At 33.0% G+C, this 27,556-nt stretch overlaps 1 protein-coding gene across 1 annotated transcript in view; it reads right to left on the bottom strand.

The window, feature by feature from the left end:
- Positions 1 to 27,556, bottom strand: part of DNAH8 (dynein axonemal heavy chain 8) — a 114,262-nt gene that overhangs the window by 31,483 nt on the left and 55,223 nt on the right. The window contains exons 43-67 of the mRNA XM_057369934.1: positions 26,538 to 26,716; positions 24,641 to 24,828; positions 23,724 to 23,810; positions 23,517 to 23,624; positions 22,602 to 22,736; positions 21,843 to 22,004; positions 20,740 to 20,986; positions 19,177 to 19,418; positions 18,954 to 19,094; positions 16,373 to 16,610; positions 15,287 to 15,429; positions 14,608 to 14,742; positions 13,359 to 13,481; positions 12,150 to 12,363; positions 11,518 to 11,627; positions 10,840 to 11,003; positions 8,470 to 8,662; positions 7,930 to 8,052; positions 6,177 to 6,307; positions 5,686 to 5,839; positions 5,079 to 5,243; positions 4,288 to 4,514; positions 3,780 to 3,898; positions 1,177 to 1,280; positions 149 to 325 (exon numbers count right to left, since the gene is read on the bottom strand). Coding sequence (XP_057225917.1) covers positions 149 to 325; positions 1,177 to 1,280; positions 3,780 to 3,898; positions 4,288 to 4,514; positions 5,079 to 5,243; positions 5,686 to 5,839; positions 6,177 to 6,307; positions 7,930 to 8,052; positions 8,470 to 8,662; positions 10,840 to 11,003; positions 11,518 to 11,627; positions 12,150 to 12,363; positions 13,359 to 13,481; positions 14,608 to 14,742; positions 15,287 to 15,429; positions 16,373 to 16,610; positions 18,954 to 19,094; positions 19,177 to 19,418; positions 20,740 to 20,986; positions 21,843 to 22,004; positions 22,602 to 22,736; positions 23,517 to 23,624; positions 23,724 to 23,810; positions 24,641 to 24,828; positions 26,538 to 26,716 — 4,009 coding nt within the window. The remainder of the gene's footprint in view (positions 1 to 148; positions 326 to 1,176; positions 1,281 to 3,779; positions 3,899 to 4,287; positions 4,515 to 5,078; positions 5,244 to 5,685; positions 5,840 to 6,176; positions 6,308 to 7,929; positions 8,053 to 8,469; positions 8,663 to 10,839; positions 11,004 to 11,517; positions 11,628 to 12,149; positions 12,364 to 13,358; positions 13,482 to 14,607; positions 14,743 to 15,286; positions 15,430 to 16,372; positions 16,611 to 18,953; positions 19,095 to 19,176; positions 19,419 to 20,739; positions 20,987 to 21,842; positions 22,005 to 22,601; positions 22,737 to 23,516; positions 23,625 to 23,723; positions 23,811 to 24,640; positions 24,829 to 26,537; positions 26,717 to 27,556) is intronic.

Genomic DNA, 27,556 nt, shown 5'->3' with positions numbered 1-27,556 from the left:
AGGTAGCACATCAGTTCCTTGAGTATTCATGAGAGACATGACCACGAAAAGTGAAGAGTTGGTAAGTCAAAACCAAGAGACAGCTGAATGTTGATGGCTCTGGCCTTCCACAGTATTATACTAACAAAAATATAAGAATTTTATTCACTTTCAGAGCTTCTTCTGCTTCTTCTAGTGCTGGTTTAGCTGCTTCCAGTTTATTCTCTGCTTCCTGTTTTTCTATATCAATTGCATCTACGATTCTTTGCGCTTTATCTTTCACCTCCTGGACTTCAAGTTTTATTTTAGTTGCGGCTTCAGCACTTTCTTTGACTTCTTCTAGTACCTGGAATTGTTAATAAACACATAAAATCTATGAAGCAAAATGGTGGAACAAGTTATTATGAGACACAAAATAAACCAGGTATGTAACAGTTATTAAAATATAAAGCTAACCCTAACTAACTATGGCTAACCCTAAYTAACTATGGCTAACTATATAGGGCATCATATAACTACCAAATAAAAATTAAAGGTGAGAAATTTAATTTCAACCCTTTTAGTCATATATGAAATTCAAGTCCTCAAAGGTTGCAGGCAGTCCCTTATTCATCWCTTGCCAAATATTCGCTCTCCAGTGCATATTAAATATGCACAATCAGAGCATTATGGTATCTTTTAGAAAACAGGATGCCTATATTAATCCATTCCCTAGCATACCTTTCCAGAGAGTCATTTTGGAAACCAGATTTCTACCAGACCACCGGTCTCATGAACACACAGGTACCTTGTTAATCTAAAAGACAAAATCTGAAACTGGATTGTGACTTTTTCTCAGGAATTTTGAAATAGAAAAGTCCCATTGTAATGCTAACTTCTTATCTGCTAGTAAGTGCACGTATAAGCCAAAATTTAATAATTTGAATTAAGCACAAACAACAACAACAACAACAAAAAAGCTATGGAAAAAAATGAAATCTGATTCCTATCTGTGTGAGTAAGAAATGGGAGAAGAACAAGGAAAATATTCAACCTCTGCTGAAGTCTAAAAGTGCCTCACTTTCAGAAGCAAATGCTAAATCAAATGTGACAGAGTAAAACCTCATTTTAGACAATGAGGCAAATTTTTGCAAATACTGAGAAAATTCTGCAATAGTATTTCACCCACTGTATTTTCTAGTGCTATTTAGCACTCACTTTGTCTGCCTTAACAGATGTCACAGCCAGTTCCTTCTCTTTGATAGCCAAGTCCTTAGTGAGTTGAACAACAGATTCACTGGCTTCCAGCAGCTTGGACAGGCCTATTAAATAAAAGATAAAATTCAGAAATATTGAAACCTTTTTTTTCCCTGGTTAGATAAAACAGTCTAGGTCCAGATCTCCCATGCTTTTGTACCTTGTGTTTTCATTCAATTTTATGTATAGGAGAGAAAGTGGGTGTAAGCAACCATACTATCATGATTGTGCCTACTGTTTACTTTTCATGGATATAAACAACTCCACGAGGCAGAAAATTATTATAAATAAGCTTATTTCTTCAAAAGAAAACAAAATTTTTAAAAAGGGGCTAGTCAAGTATATGTATTTTGATTAAAGAGAGAACTGAAGTAATCTCCCTGTCTTGTCAATGTAATTTGTAACTTGTCTGAATAACTGCAGAAAAGTAGCAAATAAACAAAAATTATARAAGTCTTTTATTAAGATATAAAACACTGTAGCCTTAGCTCTTCAAGGATATAATTTCTGTCACTTTTAATTAGCTCTTATAACATATTGCTTAATTAGAAGCTCTTATAACATATTGTTCAAATGTATGACATGTCCATTTTGTCAAAGCTCAACTGAGGTCTTCTTGTGGAACCACAGTTCTAAATGAAAAGATGTGATCTGCATATGTACTGCTCAGCCAAGGACTCCCTAATCAATTTGAAGAGAGGATATAAGATGTTAAGTACTCAGAAATAATTGCAATTAGATTTCAGCTTCTTCTTCATCCATCTCACAGTATTTTTCACTGGGAGTGACAAAGCCGAAGAGAGATCACTWCTATCTTTCAAAATATTTGGCTCATATAGATAGCAGAGTGCTGACAAGCACACTTTCCTAGAAATCAGTATTAAGRTATTTCTTACAATATTCCCACTTTACAAGAATGTTGAATTTGATCAGACATCATTACATACAAAAAAATGATTTAAACAAGGATATGAAAAGAGTGACATTATCTCAGCTGAGTTTAATAATGCTAAATTGMAATCCCATATCAGAATAATCTACAAAATTGAAATCAATGTCAAGGCAATTTTTTTAATCTTCTAAATCTTTTTTTTAAGTTATGTGAAGAAAGACTAAGGATTAAAGCATGAATATGTGAGATAGTAGCTAAACAATTCACAACAAACTTCTTGAGAAAGTTCCTTCGGATGCAGTAAACAGTGGAGCACATTTGGAGTCAGGCATGACCAGTATTTTTCTTCTTTCAAGTATATTTTATCTGTGCAAGTGAAACTAATTAGAATATTTTCTAACTGGCATTCATATTGCCCATAAGCTGAAAGACATGATTTTCTAAGCATCAATGATATAAAGATGCTGCAGTAGAACATATCCACACAYGTTCACCTGTACATGATCATTTTGTTTTGCAGAGCATACCATGTAAAAACATGTCAGAGGTTATGAAAATCTACATATTAAATTTTATTGACAGTGCTGAAGCTACTTATGTTGCTACTTCTGAATTATTTTTGGAAATAGAAAAATTGTAGAAAGAATACCAAAAAGCCACAAACCAACCCCACTCTCTCGAATCTTCGAGATTCTCAGATTTTATTCCCATCTCAAAGTGGACAGATGATAATTTCTCATCTGTTCTATGGATCTGGCAACAGATCCAGAAAGCAAAACTTACACAACTTGAAAATATTGAGGATCACTTACTCCTCTACAGTTCACTCTAATTCAGCAAAGAGTTTATGAATAAAATAGTTATATGTTCTTATTCTAGTCTTTTCTTCATGTGAAGGGTATCAGTTCTAATATTAATCATTGCCTAAGTGCCCCATTTTTTACCTTTGTATGAAAAATCTTATGCACAATTATTGATTCTATTAAATTGGTATGCAATATCTTTCCCAATAAAGACCAGGTTTCCTAAAGTGTTCAACTGATTTTATATATTTACAAACATATGTCTAAATGCAAACTGAAAAACCAGAAAATACCAGAAAACTAGCATTCTGAAACCATTAAGTACTAATGCCAAAAATTAGGTAACTTCAAGCAGATATCCAAAATCTGTCTGAAGGACATGTCACTCATATTTTTCTGTATTCCAAGGCCATAGTTAAAAAACTACTCCAAGTAACAGCTACTTATTCTACTGCAGAAAACCAAAACAAATCACTTGTGAAGCATGTAGATTACGTGGTGAGAATTTCCGTAGACAAGTCCAGCAGTAAGTTAATAACTATGTTCAGAATTACCTCTCTCTACACCAGTAAAGCAGATGCTATCTCTGTCCATTTTCAGGTTTTAATTTCTATTACACATTCTGATTTGCAAATATTAACATTTAGTACAATGCTGAGATGGATAGTTAAGCTGGTAGCTTCTTTTAGGCATTTTTACAGGAAAATCATTGTGAGATTGTGGGTGGGAGAGTGTCTGGTAAAGGTCTTCATATGCCACCACTTTTGGACTGTGATCCTGTAGAACTGATTATAAGTGATCACTGAAAAAGAAGCCTAATATTAAAAACATAGATAATTTGAGTCCATACAGGGAATGTATTTGCTTACCAGTTTGCATACGTTCAGCTTGTTCATTTATACTGACTAACTTTTCAGAATAAACTTCTTTGTAGCCACTGATGAAAGAGAGATAAGATTTCGGTGTTACGTAAGTTCTTCTTCGATACCTAAAACAAAGCATATTGGCAACATTAACTTCACACACATTTTCGATACATCCAGCTATTTGATTACTTCCAAAAAAGGTGACAAAATTATATAAAGCAATTCTTTATTCGTTCAAAATCAGATTCCTTCATGATGGAGACCCTTACTTCCAATTACATTGTTTTTATCCATATAGACAATATTAAAGATTGTTGAATAGTGGGAATGAAGATAAAGGATTTGCAACATAGTATCAATTATTTTTCATGGCCTTAGGATATGATGATATAGCAGATTTATTTTTTATTAGCCTTAAAATACAGCTGTTGATACATATAACATGAGTTCAAAAAACACTGTCATTAGCAATATTTTCAAGATTAATTATTGCATTTGCAGAGAATATTACCTTTGGAAATAATTCTCACAGGTTTCTGAAACTATATCATGAAAGAGACCCATAGTTTCTACTATTTCTGCTTTAACTGATGGAGAGCAGACAATATTAAATCCTGAAAGAAAATAGTTGGACACAGCTACAAGAGCTTCCTTGGGCCATCGACTGAACCAATCCATAGTGCACCCTGATATCAGACCAGGAAATTTCAGAGAACGTGCACGGAACTTCTCTCCAACCTAAAGAGAGAATCACTGTTAGTTAACAATATGATTCTTAATCAAAAGTCAATTAAAGTGTTCAATTTGCATAAACAACTAAATAGTTTATTTTCTTTTTGATAATTTTCTGCTTAGAGCACCTTGAATTTTTTTTCTCTTCAAACAGAGTTTTGATAAATTTCTAACATTCAATATTTTATGAAATGCAAAGAAAGAAGTTCTTGACAAATATATTTGGTTTAATATTTTGAAACATCAAATAATTAATTTTAATTACTAATAAAATACTATTTCCAGTGACAAGCAAKAAGTTCACAAAAATACATTCACTAATGTGTATAAGAAAAAATATATGAGAGGAAAAAGAAACAAAACACTTGTGAGAAATTATTTRAAGTATTTTGCTGTTCAGTTCTCACAGTTGCACTATTACTTTTATTATCTCAGCAACTACAACTAGACTTCAGTAATCCTTTTATGTATCTTGAGCTTCCTTAAAMATATAAAACTTGAATAATTCTCTCACAGTATATAGGAAAGTTTGCTAATGGAAGAAAGGAAAACTGATAATAAAAAACTTACTGGAGAAAAGCAGAGGACAACATGCAAGTTCTTCTTTGCCCGTCCCAAGAAGTACTCATAGAGGTTATCAAAGGTAGGAGGATGCCGAGGCAGCTCTTTTTTCATCACAGATACTAATGCTTGGGTGATTTCATCCAATTCATCCCGAGCAAATAAATTAGAAATCTTTTTATAAAACAAAAATTGATAATAAATTGCATGGATGTAATTATTATAGAATTTATAAATATTTTTCTGTTAACAYCTATATCTCTCTTTCTGCATATACACAGTTTAGAATAAAAACCAAATTCTTCCCTTGCTTAGACTTATGAAACCCCATTGAAAACTAAGAAGTCTGACTCTGGAAGAGTATAGGTCATGACTGGCAACCTAATAATCATTTAATAAAAGGTTACTGAAATACTAATCACAGATCCTTTCATACTCTCCTGTCTTACATTGAAATAAAGAAGCTACATATCCAAAGCACTCCTTATTAAAAAAGTTGAAATATTTTAATCATTATTGATTCAACAATATACTACCAAAATTAATAAAATAGTGAAAACAAATTCTACAGTATCCTGCTAATAAAGAACATTGCTTGCCAGGCTGAAACCCTTACCTCTCCTGAAGACAGCAGATTGTTTACATATTCCAAAAAGGACTCGTCTTTTATTTCATTGTCAGTGAAAATAAAGGTGATACCTTGTCCTTCCTGTCCTGCTATTCTATATAATTCTTTTAAATCATCTGACAGATTGGTTACATTATAGGATCTAGAAGAAATTAAGAGCATCACCCGTTAATTAAAACCTGTTAATTACAACTCAGAATATTGCCATTTTTGGATGATAGTGTTTTGTAAATGACACTGCAAATACCCTTTGTAAACACATATTTTGGCACAGGAATATCTAACACATGGTCCACTTTTTTCATGTCAAAATAAATCCAATGTCATATATAAAGCAGATAAGAATGTATTTTTAAAATTTTTTTTCCAGTGGTGACAAAATGAAAATAAAGAAAAARGAAAAAAGGAGAAAAACCTGTGACCATACAGAAACAAAGCAATATCATAAACATGATTCAYATATTTCTTGCATTTCTCACCTGGTTAAAGTGATCTGAAATATTTTATAGCCAGCAATGTAGGAGGCTAACTTTGCAAGACTTTGTTTTCCAGAACCACCAACTCCAACAAGTAAAGCATTTCCATATGCTGTCCGAATAATCCGGGAAATCTATAGATGAAACAAYAAAGAAAAACATCACTAATAAATTTAAATATTAGTTAGCAAAATTACAAATCTATTATGATTTGCACTTAATTCACTATAATACAATGTAAAAGTTATTAAAAGGATCCTTGCWGAAAATTTTTCCTCTCAAAAGAAAACTTGTAAATTCTTTAGGAATTTTGTGCAGCTAATGAAGCTGCATAGAAGAATATAGGATGGTTATAATCAGTTACACATAGGATTTAAATACTTGAAAGGAGACATTTTGAGCTACACTTTATGCTGAAGGCATCATCCTGAATGTGTTTTAAAATATAAATTAAAACTTTATCTAGAAGAACAAACATACTATATTCCTAATTTTAGGAGTCTGAAAGACTTGATCACGGTTAAACTACCATTTAATGCCATCTTCTATCTACCTTCACCATTTCCTTTTGTGATAGTTTTCTTATCAAGTCTCCCCAATACAAAAGCTGAATTACTAATTTGCTAATGTATTGCTTTTTGACACATCTTCTTYGGGTTAATGCTATGTTAGTGCACTATTACTTTTAAGTATTTTTTTACATTTTAAGATTTTACATTTTGTTTTGGTCCACATGTAAATTATGCACAAAGTTTGGCATCTRCATCAAGTCTTTGAAATATATAAATTTTTAGCTTCTATAAAATTGTAGCTTACTTCACACTTCCCTCTGATCCTATCCAGATAACTATATTAAAGAAGTCTAAATATGAAATTATGAGGGTGACTAAATTTATTGTCACTTTAGGTAGTAGAAAAGAGCCATATATTAATTRCATATTATTCTGGCTAAAACTTGCCAATAAAAATTGAGAGTCTGAAACTTTCAAGGTTTTCTGAAATTCACCTATCATCCTGTGAACTATATTTAAAAAGAAAWTTATTTACTTCTGTTTAAATGCAAAGCAAGCAATCATTTACTTCGAGGTCAACTAGAGAAGAACAAAACATTATCTTCTGATTTTGTTTCACTGMAACTTCTATGTCAGTAAACAGATCAGCCAGTCAAAGCAATTMCTGAGATAATACTTCTTAAACCTGMGACACAAATCTCATACTTTGCCTTTATTTCACCCCCATGAATCAGATTCTGACTTTGGATGAATTCTTTGCTTATAAATTCCTTTCTAAATAGGAGAGCAAATGATTGTAAATTGACACCTAGACACTACACTAAAATCTACCCCTATACGCTGATTCCCTTGCAGGCCTAATTTATATTTATTTTTGTGTCTCTCACACAGTCAGATTCKACAGATACCTTTGAAGTGTTCTCTGAATTTTAAATTATTTAAAATAATTTTATATACAAAATCTAAATGTCTTTATTTATGACCTCACCTTTCSTATCGAGAAAAATCTTGATCAGTCTGAATAAATAGAAGTTTAAACAGATATTTAAATAAGGAATTTATTATAGAACATGGAAACAGGTAAAATGACTGCAGATCTTTCCTAGCTCTTGAAAATTACCAGGCAAAGGTGGCAGAGCAGTTTGGGGGTAAGAATAATTTTTCACAATGTGCCCCTTGAGAATATCTTGCCCAAATAGAGAACAGTTGCAAAGTTAAACTAATGAAAAATAGCAATACCAAACCTTAATAAGATGTGTCATTGCATCCTTGAAGAACACCAAATCAAGAAATGAGCCTCTAATGTTTTCATTGTATTGYGTCTGAAAGCCCCGCAATTTCTTACAAAGAATTTCATAGCTCGGAACCTGAAAAAAAAGTACAATCTGTAACAACACTAGTATGGCTCTTCAGAATTTTAAAACTGTGCTGATATTTTTACACAAACTTCAGTTTTATGTGTTGGCCTGTTTAATGATATTATTTTGCTAATTCACTGTAATTATTGTAGTTGTGTTCAAGCCGAAATTTTTTTTGCTAATGGTTGGGAAAAGAGAAGCAAGGAGAACAGGGACARATATACCACATTTATATGTCATTATTAAATCTAACATCACTAAAATGATTTATTGCATGCTAGGCAGGAAAATCTCGATATACTTTCACAAAAAAWTGTGGTAGCTATTCAACAAAAACTTCTGTATTATATGAGTTCTGCAATATAACATAGTTAATAATTAAAGGAAAACTTCAATGCCTTGTATTTTATGTGTAAAATGAAATACCTCCTCATAAACTTTTGGTGCTTCAAGGTCCATGTCTTCTGCTTCTTCACCAGTTGGYTCAGGCTCCTCCCGTAAAAAATCTACAAAATACGGTTCAGCTTGGAGAACTTCACTTAAATCCGCATCCACATATTCCTCAATTGTTTTATCAATAGTTACTTCAAACCAGGCTGAATCTTCRGGTGTATTAAACCTAAAAACCATAAATTAGTACAACTTTCAAAAAACATTTCTAGTTATATAGGGAAAAAACAGATAATTCAATACTAAGAAAAATATTAAAACGAAAAAAAAAACCTTTTAGCATTTTAAAGAAAAATACTTATTAGACAATACATACTACACAGTAGTCACAGAACATGGATCAGACAACATGCACAGAAATAAAATCCTTCCATACTATAAARTGTAATAGTCAATGACATAAAATATAAAACAAAAATTATTTGATTTTCCAGCTTTCACTTAGAATGAGACAATGACAGACCATTTAATTTTTCAGATGAAATAGGATGAAAAAGAGTGAATGTTTTCCCAAATRACCATTGCTGAGTGAGCCTTATCATCCTTCAACCTGCAGTAGAATGGTATAATTTATGATATTGTAACACTGYCAATGAAACTGCAATTGGACAAGGAATAATAAAAGGAAGGTAGCATAAGCTATTACAACCTGACTCCGTTCTCAACACCCCTTACACAAAAACCTGCAATTAGCAGAGAGGAATATACATTGGGGTTGAGAGAACTAATAAAATTCTGTAAACAGATRCTAGTGACTACATTTCATTGTGTAAACGAGTTTGTCTTCTTCCCTTAGCAGATTCAATCTGATTTTAATACAGATCAGACATTTGACTACTCTCATTATCTGTGGCTGTGATTATCTGTGAAGCAATGAAGAATGTTACTTAGGAGTAACTGGCAAGCATTAAAGATAAGAACCACCTCAACACTTAATTCAAAGTAAGCAAGATTGTGGTTCATCTGGGATATTGAAGACAGTCATAACAGCAATCTTCTTTGGCTCTTAAATCAAATTTRTTAATGCACCTTCTGGGAAAGAAAGAGATGGGCTCTGTCACCTGACTCAGTGCTCTTGTGAAAGAAAATCAGGCATACTAGAAGATTCAGGCAGTGATGGTTAACAAAACTTGGACGATGGTCTATGTTTTGTTTGGAATTGTTTCCAACATTGGTATGAATGGAAGGCAGTTGTTTTATCCACCAGTTTTGGCAGTGTGTATCTCATCTCTAAGTTTTATATATCTTGGGTTTTTTTCCTGTTTCAAATGAGTATATGCTAAAGACCACTTATCAATATATACTTCGGTGGATTTCCCTTTGTCCCTCTTGTGTTTCAAAGACAGAGATGGAAATCCTTGGATTTCTTCTATATCTCGTTCCTTTATGTTGACAATTTAATTGAATAATACAATCCAGGCTGACTCTGCTTGAATATGATGTTATTAATCTTGCCTGCTACCATGCCAAATCATTTCCTGCATTTATGTAGTCAGCCTCTTAAAATAGATAAATTCCATTTTAAGGTTTTTCAGCTGTGTTGAATACTGAAAACATTCTGGTAATGCAGGTAACACTTAATCACTTTTTAATTCAAATCCTTTTAAGTGTAACTAAAAACAAAAGCACTCTAAAATGCCCTCTTGTGTCCATGGCAAAATATTTGTCATTCCTTTCAGTTTGTGAGAGCTTTATGAAGTAAATGAAGCGTAAGAAAATGCACATAACTGTTTTTAAGAGTCAATATTTAAATTTAACGCTTTAAGTATAAAGCATTATAAAAACTATGATGGTCATTCCTCAAGGCATCAGAGTAAGAAAAAATGTTATTAATTCTAACTATTCACAGTAGTAATGGGTATTTGTCAGGCTTTTAGCAGCAGCTATAGAGCTGCAGTTAGAATTTCATAAGAAATTGAAACACAATAAACAGTAAAATAATACTCATCTCTTACACATAAAGGCTATATCTATATCTGGTTTATGAGTATTTTGAATGACACTTATAGGATATTGGCCAATTTTTAGTCATAAGCATACAATCCTCTTTTTTTTTTCTATGAGGACAGCAAAGCAATTTTAAATTATTCTATGTGTATGAATTTAGGACACCCATATAATATGTGCATGTTTTGCTGTTTTACATCRAATTACTGGGTTAATCTATCAGTGCATAGCATGATATTTGTTGGAACAATTCCCCAATGCAGACTGCATGTAAAATAAGGTAAAACTTTTTGTATTGGCCTAATAAGGTTTATCATATTTAAAAGTTTCACAGACGTATGAGCATAAATTAAGTAAATGGCTAAAACTATTAAATATAAAATACTAAAATTATTATACCTGTCAGCAATTACTCTGGTACATTCATGTTTAAAAAGTCTTAGAAGGCGAGTGCTGGATTCGCATTCTTCTGCCTTTATATTTAACATTCCTTGCCAAATTCTAGAAAGGTCTCGTAGGTTGAAGATATAGTGGAATTTAGATGGTGTGGGTAACATCTTTGCCTAAAGAAAAGTATTTTTAATACTCAAAATCAGTAACATTTAGAAAGAATCATTAATAATAAAAATTACAAATTTATAAGTAATGACACATATAAAACATAAAAATAACAAAAATTCTAATTTTCACACATGATACYGTGGGAAAACTCTTTATAAGAAATCACCAAAAGTATCTAATTTGTTTGTAAGCAGGAGATTAAAGCTTTRTGTAGATAACATGAATTAACTTACAGGAATGAATGGACTGCTATCTCCATTCATCTGCCTTGTGTACTAAAATTTGGTATTTTCCAGATTGCATCTCCAAAACATTATAGGCCATCTTTCTCTGGGCTTTTAGCTCTTTCCTTTTTTTTTTTTTTTTTAGGAGTGGTTTGTTTGTTTCTGAGGTGGTTTGTTTGTTTGTTTGCTTGGGTTTTTCTTATAGGTATGATCATAGGCAATAATTGCCTAAATTACAGTAATAATGACTCTGTTCAGACTGATTCTGATAAAACTTTCCCTGAATTTATACCTTTGTCCGCTGCCACAATATTCTTCCTGTTGGGACCAATTTTCCCACCAGTTCACATACTTCAGGGCTGAATTCTCTACATTCATGAAAGTATCCAGAGGCTATAACACCTGAAAATATATGATGCAATAAACAATCTCAGTGTGTAGGATATAAGGAGGTAGGTTGGGAGCAAGAGAAATAGGTGCTTATTGAAAACATTAATTGGTAAAATATAATTTTAAATTACAAAAGAAATTATTTTTCTCTGTTGCCTATGGCTTTTCTGAATGGCTATATAAACAACAGACAGCAAGTGCTGGCTTTCCACCATATCCTGCACTGGCAGAGTTACCAGAATTGAGAAATTTAGCAWCAGAGTGCCTTTCAAACTGTGCAGAGATGGAATGTCAACCTACACAGAAATAGCAGGGCTCRTAGTTCTCCAAGAAATGTCATTACTTTCTTCGTATTTGTTTGCCCAAAATTAGACAGACAAAAATTTGAATTTCTCTCCCATAATGCTATTTTTGCTGTTTTACTAGAAGAACTCTGAATTTGCATGATAAAAGTGAGAAGGAGAGCATACTTTTATAAATTTTAAGTCCTTTATGAAAGAAAATAAATTCTACTAAAACGAGAGAAAAAAGTACCAAAAATTTTGTCGATGGATGCGTTGGATGGCAATGTACAATTGAATACACAAAACTGTCTTTTCAATCGCTGGGGAATATCATTACGGCCTCCTCCAGGATGTATCATCGCTGCTATTATTTGTACATCTACAATTGTAATGAAGTCTCCAGGCTTATCCAAGCTGTACATTCCTCTCATTTCCATCATTTGACGGACAATTTCATTTGTTATCTGTAAATGTATGTAATTTGTACAGATTAGAAATTTATGCAAGAAAAGAAGAAAATACACCATGGCAATTAAATTTCTTCTTGTAATTCTGCTAATCCATAGAGACATATTGTCATTTTTATCTAAAAACAGATTAAACTACCTTCCTTAGTCATATGGAAGGTCTTGGTTTATGTGATTTTAAATGGAATGAAAATTGTTTCAGAGCTCTACTGCCACATAATATCAAGAAAATGTGTTTGTATTTTTTTGAACTAAACAAAATTAAAGCAAYTAACTGGAGCAAAATTTGTTTTGTTCCTTATTTTGTTGCTGGACATTCAGCTATGGATGTTCAAATTATGCTTTTCAGGTTGGTCCTCCTTTGATGCAAAACAACTAATTCTTTTTTGAAAAAGAAAGCTGTTTATTTTGGAAAGGTTATTCACTCTACATTCCACTTTAAAGCTCCAGAGTTGCCCCATAACAACTGCTCCCACTGTATTCACCAAGCCTTATGCTCACATACCCCACTAAATCCAACAGGATATGCAGCATGGCAACACTTACAAATCATTAGCTCTTTAAAAATATTTCAACCATGTCTTGGAGCCATAATGCATGACCTAGTGGAGGCCTTGAATTATTCATATCCTTTATTTCTTTCTCCAAGGTATCACACTTYAACATGACAAAAATTTATTTATTTGATGCTCTCAGATTAACGTCAATCTTGAAATTAATAATATGCTACTTCAGTACAGTGCTGATTTTTATTTAGTCTTACGAAGATWGGGAAGTGGAGATTATGTAAAATATGGCATCATTATATTACATGCCTTATCAGTAAATCTAATTTGCCTTTTTTTTTGTTTTGTGTCAGTGTACCATAATTAGAAAACATTTCCAATAAGTAACAGTTAATTAAAATATTTAAGAAGTCCACTGCTTACAATGTGTGTATGTATATTAAAAGCACAATTTGAGAATAAGCAATAAATATAAAAAAAGTTTACCTGATCTCCCCATTCATTGATAAATGGCATATTGATATCATCAATAAAAACTGTCATCTTTCTGCCCCCAGGAGGTCCATAAGTACTTCCAACACGTTTGTCCACATAACTCTCTATTGTCCTCTAAAAAATTAATATTTATTTAATCTTTTTGTATCTAAAGCAACAATATTTAAAATGCATTGTTCAAAAACCTCCTACAGCACCTAGCCAACAATTCCCTCTTTTTGTTAGCAATAAAAGTTTCACCTTTAATTTTCGCATTAAGGAACTCAATTCCTGGGAAACTAACTCCTGTCCTACAACCCACCTCTGGCTACCAAAGAAGTTTTTAAAAACTTTTCAAACTCACAAATTACTGTTTCATTATGAGCATTATAATTCCCCTAAATATCAATTGTTTGATGTACATAAATTGATAAATATCAATTGTACAACTGCAGAGCACACAGAGGCAACTTAGATTCATTTTATTATGATTTCCCAGGTGTCTTWCCACTGATGTAATCCAGAATTTTAATATTTTGGTGGCAAAAAGGAGGATGCAATAGACAAATAAAACACTGATATGTGATGGAAATGTTTCTTCAAAATTCTACAGTTCCACGGTCTTTCTAATGACACATAAACAATGACAGAAGAAAACACCTTACAAGATGGTAGCAGATGTTTTCCTTAGACAAGTAATGTTTTCTCTCTAAAAGCACAAAAGTAATCCTTGAAAAAATTGCAGCATTTTTTTCTATTTATATGGATTTTTACCAGTTACATTGGAAAAGAAAAGTTTCTACAAAGTTGTCATGCCAGAGGTCCTAAAAAATTGAATTTCTGATGCTGTAGTAACTCCTAAACTGAGGAAAAATGAAATTATCTCTAAGATGAAATCTATTCTTAATTAGAAAAAAAAAAAATTAACACTATATACTAAAGATTGAGGGAAAAAAGCAAAGTAAAACAAAAAAAATCTAAAAAGAAAATGAAAGGTTTTCAGCAAAAAATTGATTCTTATAATTATGTGATGAAAAAATACACAGCAATCATGAATATATGTATCTCCATGTGAGTGGCTATATTTTATTCTGATCTGCAAAAATTATTTTTAGTAGAATTGTCTGAAATGTTGAAATGGCTTAGATGAAAAAGATCCTTTAGAATTTAATTCTAAACCACTTATCATCAGAATTACATACCCATCATGCACTTAGCGAAGGAAATTGTTTGCAAGGTTGTTTTAAATCTGTATTTTTACCTGAAACATAAATGGTTCTGTGGCAGATGAAAAGTTTAGGCTTTTTGACAAATGCTCTTCTGGGTCATATTTCTTCATATATGCCTTAATCATGACTGTCTTTGCAGTCCCCTGTTCTCCTATGAGCAAAACAGCCTGTAACAGATATTTAAATCACATAAGTAATATAAAAACTGATATGTGCATAACAGACCTATTTTTGTTAAAGGAATAATTCCTGTGTCTATTTTTAAATTATACATTTTTCTGATTGGTTTTTCCTGTGTCTCCACATGCACTGACACTGCATATGTTTTTCATCCCCATAGATTCTCCAAGAAAAAGTACTGCAGAGTTAAAAGAGAAAGGAAGAAACAGGAATGTGCTAGAGCATTTTCTTCCAGTTGCCTAACTTCTTCTAGTTTCCAACACATCCACGGCAATAGTTGCTTTTAATGGATGACACTAAAAAGGTTTCGTGTAAATTCCTTCCTTTTGTATTTTRAAGTTTTGTTTACAGACAGAAATAATTATAAAGTATCCATGTTAAGCAAATAAAAAAATATAATGACATACCTGGGAGGCAATGACCAGTGACAGAGAAGATGAAGAATGATTGTAACCATGAGTTACTTTGTAAGTAGTTTTTTATTTATTTTATATAATAGTTATATACTTAACTAAGTAATCTTGTACTTACTTTCCTTTGTTTTGCAATTAYGTCTATCAAAAACTGTGTTCTGGTATTATCAACATTTGGAACCAGAATAGATGCATAGTCTGGAACATGATCTGTTGGATAAACAAATTCCTGAACTCTTTTACTCCAATGCTCCCACTCACCTGAAATGACCAAAAAAAAAAAACAAAAAGGGAAAATTTAATTATATTCTGATCATGCTCAGTATTTCATTAATATAATAATTTTAAAAATAGATATTATGGGTAAAATACTACAAAGAAGTATAAAAAGGGATATATTTTTTCAAATCCAGCCAAAATGCACCTAATAAAGGACATTCTTAGTCATGACCTTAGTTTAAAAGCCTACTAAATACAGACATATTTCTTAAATTTATAGTTATCTAAATAAAAACCCAAAAGAATGTTTACCTAGAAACTAATTCTCACACATTGGTGAAAAATTACAGAACATGAGAGCATGGGTTGCATATGTGTAGACTAAATAAATGTTGCTGGCAAAAAATAAGTGAATTTGGATACGAGCAAAATTAATTTGTTCAGAAGAGAACACACTCTGTAATAACAGTAGGCTTTTGTGACATTGGTTGTGTGTACTAGCTAAACTAGAAAAAAGTGTTCTAGAAAATAGCTCACTATTCAAAATATCAAAAATCAAAATACCTCACTATTCTTACAGTTCTATAACCTTTCAGATTTACAACAGATTATTAGCTGTGAATAATAATTACTAAGCAAATCAAAATCAAGTTCTATTCCTTTAACAAAAAGTAGTAGCTTAATAAAATGAAACATAAAACAATATTGAGTTAGACTAAACCAGCCTAAGCATGAACTATCTAAAAATTGGAGGCTGGCTAAATTKATAGAAAAGTAATTTGTAAGAAAGACATTAAAACAAAAATAAATGAGAAAATGCTAGCAATGAGCACTCTATCTTTTGYCTCTGGCTTCTCACATCCACCAATGTGCTGGTACTACACCGTCAAAAAAACTCAACTCATATGACTGTATAATAAAGACCAAAGGAGTAAAAGAKTTTTAAAACGACAGTATGAAAAACAATGTTATTTCTTTTTCTTACCATTATCACTAACATAAAACTCATACATCGTATGACTGCTGCCAGCAGGTATTTTTGGTAAGTCTAATTTATTATCGTGYTGTCTAATGAAGGCTTCAAGTTTATCTCTACTGTCCAGCTCCAGAAGGGCACCTAAACTCCACATTATTGCAAAGTTGAACAATTTATGCAGATGATGTGCAGCTGATACACCACGTTCTTCTTTCGTTGGAATCAAGCCCTCCAGAAGATTAATAGACTGAAAATATTTTAAGATATGCATTTATAAAATATTACATAATCACTTTTTATTTACCTATATATGTATGCACTTGCATTATTTATAAGTATTCAAAATTTAAATCAGTACAGGTTACAAAAAAACACCCCAAACATAAAATTCAGAACTAAAAACCCAATAAAATTGATTAAAGATAGCTATATATAACTGGACAAAATTTTCAAAATTACTTAGGTAATTTGATTATCAATTATCTTTTTGAATTTTCCTACATAGTAAATGTAATTTATGATCCAGGGTAACAAAACAGCTTTTTAAGGGATTTTATAATACTCAGAACTCCAAGAGTAGGTGAAGCCTAGCCATTTCTTTCCATTTTTATGCATGGAAGAATTTTCAGCATCTGCCTGCTGTATTTTTCTCAATTATGACCAAATAATGCCTCTAACACATTAACTTATTTTTTTTTTTTGTTTAAAAAAAATAAACAAAATTATTCTATTATGTGATCGCTTGTTTATAAGGAACTAGAATCTAGATTCCAGAAAAGTAGTAACTTGCTATGAACAATTCTGTGATGTTGTTGACTTCAGCTCATGAATTCAGATGTTTGACTGTATTAGATAACACCATTTGTACTCCCCTTCTATGTACCAGGCAGTGTCCAGCACATTGTTTAAATTTTTTTTTTTTAACACAGAAACAGATTTTCAATTGGCTCTTGGAATTAGTACTCTTCATGCTGTCTTAGATCTCATACTTGGAGTGGGAAGTAATACAGTAATACATACTTTCAATGTTTGCCCAGCATCTCATTTCAAATAGTGACCAAAAGTGGAGGAGTAAAAATAAAGTAAAAATCTCTCTTGGATTGTGGTGGGGCTGGGGTAGTACTTCCTGTTGGTACCTTCTTCGGCTTGAGACTTTCTGAACAACAGACACTTTTTTTCTGGTTTTATAAACCTATGTGGTTTTTTCCAGCCTGAAAATATCAAGACTGGTCTTGAGCCTACATAAACTTTTATTGTCTATTACAACCTTAGGCAAGCCATCCAGTAGGTCTGCTATTCACAGCATTGAACAGTTTGTTTTCTCCCTGTGTGAACTCCTTCATGCTTATCTTCACTGCATTTCATTTGCCATTTTATTACCTATTTATTCAGTCTCATAAAGTCTGTCTACAGTTCTTCATGGTTAGCTGTTTTGTCCTTAATACCCTGAATAATCTAGTACTGTCACTAAACTTCTTCACTTAAAACTTTTCCAAATTGTTTATAAACACTTTGAACAGCATTGATCCCAGCAAAACTGCCTCAGGATTAGTGATAACCTCTGTTCTTCCTAAAAGCTGATAATCCAATCACACATTTCCTATCTCCCCACAGATTATTTATCTAGAAATGAGCTTCCTGTGCTCTGCTATGACTGTTCAGCTTCCATGTAAATCCCTGCTAAAGAACGAAGACAAACACCTTTGGTCCTACGTCCAGACTAATCTATCAGATTTCTTTTAGCTACAAGTTTATTGATTTTTCCTACAGTCAGGATAACTCTAAACAAAAAAAAAACTGTGTTGAATTTCCTAATGTAAATTATATTTACCTGCCTAATGAGGTGGGCCAGAGGATGCATAAAGAGTTAGAAAGCCAATGGAAATTACAAGGAGGAAAGAAAAGGTGCGATCACTTTGACACTTTTTTTTAATGAGTATGTTAATATGAAAGTCAGGTTACATGSACAAATGGAAAGTCTGGAAACTTAGAGCTTAGATGACAACAGACTAATCAGCTGGAGATATGCAGTACAGGACTGCCAGTCTTGCAAAATTTGCCAAACACATGTTAGTAATMAATCACTGATACAGTTTGGATTCCACTCAAGATAGAAGTCCAACTGATAGAAAAAGAGAGGCAAAAATTACTACATTGACCTTGAAAGAGCTGATGGACAGCATAACATCTATTACATCTGAAGATAAAAAGAATTATTAATCTCTCTCTGCTGACACTACCAGTAGAGGTAGAGTGACCCTTACACAATTTTTTTGGTATTAAAATAACCAGAATGAGTCCACCAGCTTATTAAATGTATGCTTCTGAAAATTTACTGAGGCCTGCAAATTCAAGCCATTAGAAGACCAGCCTAGGTGCAAAGGGATACAGAGAAGAAAAATTTTCTTCTGCACATCTTCACAGTTCCTCTTATATTGCTCAAGAAACAAATATTGAGCTTGAGCTTTTCTTTGTCAGGAGAGACTATTTTAAAATTAAAATCAGATTTAATATCAGATTTCTCTTTGCTATTTCTGCAATTTTGTTATCATCAGTCAATTCATACAGACTCATACAATAGCTATTTTACCTGCATAATGTAGTTACATTCCAGAAGCTCCATTTTCGGGTTAAGGTTTAGTTTCATATATGTATATGCTGGTTCAAAGATTCTATCATACAGACTTTGCAAAAGTTCAGCTTCTTGAGGAGAACGTTTTTTCAGCCAGGCCTGAAAAAATCATCCACAACAATGTTCTGTATAAAATGTATAGCAAGGTATAATAAGGAGCRGCCAGCAATTATTATCTTACTTGCAATATTGGTCTCCAGCTGAGGACAGAAGAACTGATGAAGACCATACCCATTCGAGAAACTGTTGCTGGAGAGGCATTCTCAATGTTGTGGACCTCAAATAACAGTTTACATGAAGCAGCCATAGGAATTCGATCTCCATTTGCTAGAGTGAGGGTCTTGTTATCATCCAAAACTGAATTTAAATTCTCAATCCAGATTGCATCTACAGGACCATCTAAAATCAGAAACACATTTTCACCTGGAAAAATAATCAAAAGAGAAATGGCTCATATCACATTGYTGAAAAAGCAAGAAAGGTGTGCAAAAGATGGTTTAAACATTTATTTTGTTTTATTTGTTATATTTTCTGCTRTCTCCATAGATGCTCATTACTGAATGAATTGCATACTTAGTTAAGGAAATATTTTTTAAACAATATTTTTTTTAACAGCAAATGAGGACCCAAATATCTTTATAGTGTTGAATGTTACCTTGTCAGGGTACCAGATAGAAACTGTGCTACTCTTTCCACTTCCTCAACAGGACAGAGGGAGAGAATAAGGTRTAAATGTTTGYGGGTTGAGATAAAGACAGGGAGACCACTTGGCAGCTGTCATGGGGAAAACAGACTCAACTTKGAAAACTTTATTTTATTGCAAATTAACACAGACTTGGATGACGAGAAGCAAACACATAAAACACCCTTCCCCTACTCCCTTTTCTTTCTCCAGATTCAGCCTCTTTCTTCGCAACCTAATCTAACTCTTCCTCCTTCCTCTTCCTGCCCCAATCCTACTCCAGCAGCACAGGGAGTTTGGGGAATTTAGTATTTTGTTGCTAAAATAAGAGTTCTTTAGTCAACTAAATGAGAGATGTTGAATATTCACAGATCCCTCTCAAGTTAATGAAAACTATGCTCATCTGTTCCCTCATCTGTTCTTAAAACCTGGTTGTTTTTCTTTTATTTTGAAATATAAAATAGATGTAAATATCTAAGTTTTGGCAATTAAATTGTAGGATTCTGGCTTCATTTGGAATATAGAAAATTTCCAATAGGGAAAACATATCCATTTCCAGTGTAAGAAATTCAACTATCTTTTAAAAGCAACATCATTCTAGAAAAGTTCCCTAGAAGAACTCCCTTTCTTTAATACATTTATTTTTTTCAGATACAAATAAAACACTATTTTCAGATACAAATAAAACACTATTGAAAAGGAATTTCAATATGCCAGTCCTAAAATACTGAAATACAAATAGAGCCAATCAATGTATATAAAACCCTGGGAAAAAAACATTATAATAAAGATAGTGCCAAGTTAATCTAATCTGTAATTCATCAGCTTCCAAGTAAGACATCTGTAATGTAGAACTGAAGTTGCAAGAAAACGATCCATTTTCTTAATACAGATATACTATTGAAATAATAAATTTTGAAGAGGGTGACCTTCTTAAGAATGCTCTAATCTTATGCTCTCTGTAGCTTTCCTCAAGAGGAACAATTCTGAATTCAATACGCTTTTTTCAACATATCATGCAAGACGCATTTTTATGGTACCACATGAAAAGTGTTTACATACCCTTTTTGGTTTTCAGTGTTTTCCTCCACAGAGTAGAAAAGATTCCATCTGTCCAGTCATTAGTTGCAGCATCTAGTTTTCCAAACATTTGAGGAGCAGTAATAGCTTTGGGGTTCATCCGCATTTCCTTATGAGGTTGGCCACATTCTGTGAGTGCTTTCATTAATATAGTTATGACCATTGTTTTTCCAGATCCACTAGGTCCAAGTGTCATCAACCCATGACGTACTAGAGAAGTTTCATACAGCTATCAATAAAATCAAAAGAAAATATTCCAATTAAAAAATAAAAATAAAAAATAAATACATGCTTTAGAAAGATTTTTGTTTGCACTTAATAGTGATTAAGATGTGTTAGATATACAAGTTATATGCTCAGGATTGAACTCTGCATGCATTTGCTGAATTTTAGTGTTTTGTGGAATAGTATATTTCTTCAGTTCCCAATCTTAGCACCAAGCAAGTTCACTATAAACAGTTCACAGTAATTGTACTAAATTGTACCCAACCTTTGTAAAGCAACAGAAAATAGCTTTACCAGATTTGAAGAGTGTCTTCTGTATTATTCAAAAGGAAAAATTAATAGTAGCAAGACATTAATACAACAGAATTATGATTAATCACAATAGTGCTAAAATACCTGACTATATGAAACAAACACAGGGACTGCACTTTCTCCAGAACTGTGTATGGCTGTAGTTTCAGGAGAGTTCCCTATTGAATTTTCTATTTTTCTTTTAATGTTAGCATTAGATTTGCTGTGAAAGTGTCAGTCTGCCTTTCCAAGTATGAATGAAGTGAATAGCACAAAACAAAGTGAATAGGATGAATGGCAGTCCTCCTGGGTGCCAAAATCTTGTAAGATGAAGCATATACAGTTCTTCCTCTGCAAGYTGAATAAAGGCTTGTATCAGCCCAGGAGGAAGATCTGCAGGCAACACAGTGYAAGTCCCTTGCATTGGTCGTCCTTAGCGTGGTGCACRCACAACCTTCAGTTTTTCCCATATWAGATGTGCAGGGCTTTGGGTAAGACAATGGTTTAACTACTGACATGTTGTTCTGACTCCTGATTGTGAAATASGTTTTGGAAAAAAAAAGTTTTACCTGAACAAGCTTAAGGTTCCATGGTGGATGGTTAACCAATCCTGCCTCTTCAACCTGATGACCTACCGCAGTCTGAAGCACATCATAGGTACTACTGTCCAAGTGCAACCCCGGGAAGAGATCATTGATCAGACTGAGAAACAAAGGCTCATCTTCATCTATCTGAAACAGAAAATGTTATTCAGTGTTTAAAGAGCAGCTATCCAAAGAATGTTTCCAAATCAAAATTAGTKTCTGTTTTAAAAGAATAAGCAGTAAAAACATACTTTCTAAATACATATGCTTATAGATGGCTAACAGGACAGCTTGCTACAAAGATAGCATTTTGAAAATGTCATCCAAAAGAGAAATTCTGAATTGAAAGAAATTTCCCACTGAATACACACTGGAATCTATTTGTAAAACTGATTTGTACACCACTTGCGCCACACATTGGAAAGAACATCCTTTCTGGAAAGAAATCTTTAGAAGTCTGATTTAGTGGATACTTACTATTCAATTTATTTATGGTACAGGGGTCTGTGCACAAGTCAATACACAGAAGTCACAGGCATACGTAAATTACTATTAATCTATTCAAACCTATCTTAAAGAACATTGTTTACAAATCTATAAACTCTGTGCTGTTTGATTACACAAAGATTATCATGTTTAAATTTTTAAAGAAAAGCATTTTTGAGATATTTTCTAATCTCATACAAAACCCATGTATTATCTATTAGGTTTGCCTCTGCATGAAATACTAAAATAGATTCTTACCAGCTTAGAAAGATTCATATCTCTTAACCCTCTCATAACAATACTTAATTCGCCTTCAGTTGGCCTGGCTCTCTTTTGAGTTCCAAGAGTCCTCAGTACTGAAAGGATATTCCTCAGACCAAAGTCATAATGGACCTTGAGAGTGGAAGAAGGCTTACATGTCAGTAACAAGTTCCCTAGCTTTATTTCATCAATATATCAAGTTTTACTTGCATATTACATAGTGCAGTTGTCCGGCTGGGAAAAGGTAGCTAAAATAGGAATTGTTGCTGTTGTTTAGGAATTATTTCATTCAAATTAATGACGGATAATAAAGTTCTTTTCAGGAAGATGTGTGTGAGCTGTAAGGTATTTGTTTTCTAATTTAAATTTGCTATGCCATACAGCAAATATTTTATAGCTCTGAATAGCAGGGTTCCAAAAAACTAGTAGTTCCAAACTAGATTGTGTCTCTCCCGCAAAGGCATCTTAAAGCACAGACTTCAGATCAAGGCAGTGATGTGGGGACATAAGCAACTTAAATCAAACTTTAGACATTTCTCCTCTGTTTTCCAGTTTCCAATTTCCAACTATTTACCTTAGCCCTAGATAATCTTGCAGAAAARTYACATAACTGCAATAATTTTTGTCCRGCTGAYATGTTTAGGCAGAGACCCTCATGCCTAACTTGAAACTTGAAACTAACTAAAAAGCCTCATTTTAAACAAAAAATTGTGCATATATGACTACATATTCATTAATTAATGCATCAATTTATTCAGAAATTTTRTAGAGGTATTTATTTAAATTACATTTAAAATACTTCAATACTTTGTAAAAGGYAGGGAAGTGATGTTTCAGAAACAATCTGTATAACCCAAAAAGTAGGAGGTTTTACAGTGTAAATCCAAAGACAAAGRGAACACATAACATTACCTGCTTAGTAAGCTGCTCCTCACAAAGTTTATAAAGAACAAAGAACTTCTTAGCCAAGACCACATTATCAATAAATCCATAACTTGCAAGTTTAACCCTTATAATTATCTGAAATACAATTATTTGTAGAAATTACATTAGTTCCTCCTGAAGATAGGTCAGCAAATTAAAATAAATTTTTCCTTTCAAATAAGTCAGGAATTATACCTGTCTATCTGGAACCATCATTGCAACAGATCTAAACTGAACTTTGAGATTTTCTGGTAGTTCTTGACGTCCAGCATATCCAGGATTCTAAATAAGAAAACAAAATGCAGTATTATTATCTACAATACTCAAAACAGCCTCCTTTTTATTGTTCAATAAAAGTAAATGCAATAAAAACTGAAGAGCAGTTCAGGTTAGAAGTCTTGCCTATCAATTATAGTTTTAATCTCCTAYAAAGTAATCTTGGATTGCCATCCTCCTTGGCATTAGGAAACATACACTTCAAAATTTCCTGCCCACAAGATACAGGAATTAGTGCTATGAGCCCTCAAGAATCCTATGGCAAGGACATAGGATATTTTAAGTTAATATTCTGGGAGATTGAAGAATTTTTATATATCCATGTATGTACTTATTAGTCAAGACCTGTGTCCTGGAATAATATCTTTCTTGTATCTCCTGCTATAAGTGAATGTTCTTTTTTTCYTCCCTCCCTACACTATCTTTCTCAYTAATACTATAAAAGTATTAATACTAGTAAACTAGTAAATATATTATGATCACAGCATTAGTGCATTATTAATGCATTATTATTAGCATTATTAAAGATATGTTATTAAAGCATATTAGAGTTTCAGTCCTTTCAATGAGCACAAAGAATTYTGCAAATTTGGTCAAACTGTTAGTATTTATTGTGAATAGCAATTCTGCAATGAAGGAACTTAATTATGAACCCTTTCAATAATAAAATAAAACTGAAAGTATGCCATTCATGAATAATAGTATTTCTTTATTGTGCATTTTAGTCTAATTCTATAGKGACATCATTTTATTAATTAAACCAGTTTCTTTCACCTTGTCCCTTAACCTCCATGTAGCATAATTTATCACTTCTTTGAAATTACTGCTACACTTACCATAGTTAGGAAAATTCCAAAYTCTGGATTTAAATCTACACAGTCTCCATCAGCAAAAATGAACTGCTTTTTTTTTTCTTTTCTTGCTGTTAAAATAATATAGATTTGTTGYGCTGCTACTGACAAGACCGGCAACTCAATTCGGTTGAATTCATCAAAACATCCCCAAGATCCAGAYTGTGCAAGACCTAAAACAGGGAAAGAAAAAAATATTATCTCTTGCCCTTCATGCATATTTGAATATCTGAGCTAAATTATTTTCCTGCAAGTAATTAAATCATATTAGTTTTATTTATTGCCTTGTGGTCAAGGCCTATCTTCCTCCAATCCACCTGACTATTTCCATATCTGTCTGAACTAATATTAGTTGACTTATACACAATGCTTAAAAATGAATCAAATTAAAAAAAAATATTTTGATAATGTGGGACATTTCATAAATATTGTGCACAGATCRTTCTGTGAATGTAGCCTTTTATTGTAGAGCATCATTCCATTATTTGAAAAAAGCTGTACTGTTAATCTAAAAAATTAAAAATAAGTCAGTTAGAGCTACAAAACATTAGCCCTAAATGTCACCAAAAAATGTCATGGTTTTTATTTTACCATTTTAAGTCCCCACTAAACAAGTTTCTCACGTAATAGTAAAGGATATTAACAACAGTCAAAGTGTGGACACGTCTAAGAAAGAAAGAGAGGAACCCAGAGAAAGGAAAACAAATGAAAAGAGAAATGTAGAAGTACTATATTAATATCAAGAATATTTTTGCATAAGATTATTTTCACAGTTGCCTAATTTCTGTTTGGAAAAATAACATGTATGTAGTAGCACCTAAGAGAATTGTTTTTCCTTTCACAGTGTTTTACAAGAAAGTTTCTAACCGCATTCTTTCCCAAATCCTATTCAAGTACCAGTAAGCCATATTTTTCCTTCATGTATACTGAAAACTTGCTATTTAATTGTGAAAAATTTATGCAAGTCATTCAGTGTTTATTCCTGTTGTGTAGTAAAGGGTAAATCACTTTAAAGATATTCTGTAATTAATTTTGCCACTCAAAGATTTTCTAAAATTTTAATGWCTTTCAAATGGACGATATGTCCCACAACTTTAGCCACTTTTATGTCCCTTGCTTCCCAATATATACAACACCATTACTCTGAAGAACAAGCTGACAGACATCTCGTGAAGTTTAAGTCCCTTACCTAAAACAGAATAACTCCATGCATCAGCACTTGCTCTGTGCTGACTGATTGCAAAGCAATTTTGCAGAAAACAACCTGCTGTTCCATTAAAGAGCTAATTAAGCATGAATCAGAGCTCTGCCCTTTATCAAGGCAAGCCAGCTGCATACTGGGCAAGAATGTAGCCTGCAGGGTGAGGAATATCACTGTCCACCTCTACTCTGCACTTGTGAGACAGCAACTGGAGTACCAGGCTCACTTTGGGGTTTCCCAGTAGGGGAGGGACACTGATACACTCGGATGAGTGCACCAAGGGCTGCTGTGATGGTCAATGGCCGGAGGGAGGACATGACATAGAGGGAGAGGCTGAGAGGACATTGTTTGTTGAGCCTGAGGAGAAAGCGAAGAGCCTATTGCTGTTACAGCTAGATAACAGGATKCACTGAGAAACTGGAGCCAAACTTATCCCAGAGGTGTGGAGGAAGAAGAGGAGACAATGGATACATGCTTCAGTGTGGAGGATTGCAAGTCAATGGCAGTATAAAAACCGTGAAAAATGAGAATGGTCAAAACACTTGAGCAGAGGTGTTGCAGAACATCCATCCATGGAGACAGTCAAAACCCAACACAAATAAGGTACTGAGCATCCTCCTCTAATTGCACCTGCTAAATGACCTGTGGAAGTCTCTTCTATCCCGCATGAACAAATCTTACCTTTGAAAATCCTGCCCAAGCCTCTGAAGTCCATCTGATCAGAGCAGTTAAAGACTACTACRTATTTWCCCAGAGCCTTTCCCATRTCTTTCGTTGTTTCTGTTTTRCCRGTTCCAGCTGGTCCTGCTGGAGCTCCTCCCATGTTCATTCCCAAAGCTTGTGCTAAAGTTATATAGCACCTAGAAATATCAACTGATGTTAAAATATTAAATTATATTAAAGATACAAGTGCATATATATAAAATACGGATCAAGTTATGCCATAGATTCTGCAGCCTCTATGTTGAAATGCCACTTCTCCATAAAGCAGTTCCATGGATTTCAGTGCAAATTCAGAGAGGTAAAAGGCACAAAAGACAGCATTTAAACATTATTTATAGAAGAAAAAAACTGTAACAAATCAAGCAAACAACAAAAGAAACAAATCCTGTTGTTAACAAGCTAAAAATACATGCACATCCCATAACAGTATTTCTCATTAACATTTCTGCAGCTATAAAGAATACATTCTGCTGTTGAATTCTGCTATGTCATCATATTCTGCAGCATCTTAACCTCTCTACACTTAATTATGTTACCTTTGATTAAATCCTCAAGTGTGAAAGAATGAGGATATATGGATGCCCCCTTCTCTAGTTAGGGGTAAGAAATAGTTACAATTCTAGGGAAAAAAACTCTAAGGTCTACCGCTTTCAGTTAATGTCTTAAAAGATCTAGACTACAGTTTTACTCATATGTGAGCCTTAGTTATGACTTTCATTCATGGCAAGGTACGGAAAAGCAATGCTGAAGGAATTAAGCAATGGGGCATCTTCACAGTCAAATCAACATAGTTTGGACACATTCTAACTGAAGTATTTCTGGCTTTAATCCATAACAGAATAGTTTTATAACTAACTAGTTCCTCAGTTTAGTTTGAATCACTTTGGCAATTTATTATGCCAAACTTGCACTGCAAGAACTTTTTTGTTTTCTATACAATAAGAAACATCAAAGTGACAGGAAGGCCTTGTCTCTGC

The sequence above is a fragment of the Malurus melanocephalus genome, unplaced genomic scaffold (genome assembly GCF_030028575.1).
Source record: "Malurus melanocephalus ecotype Western Australia unplaced genomic scaffold, MMel_1.1 scaffold_5, whole genome shotgun sequence".
NCBI lineage: Eukaryota > Metazoa > Chordata > Aves > Passeriformes > Maluridae > Malurus > Malurus melanocephalus.
Note: the sequence above shows the minus strand (reverse complement) of the source record. Positions and strands in the feature narration are given on the sequence as shown.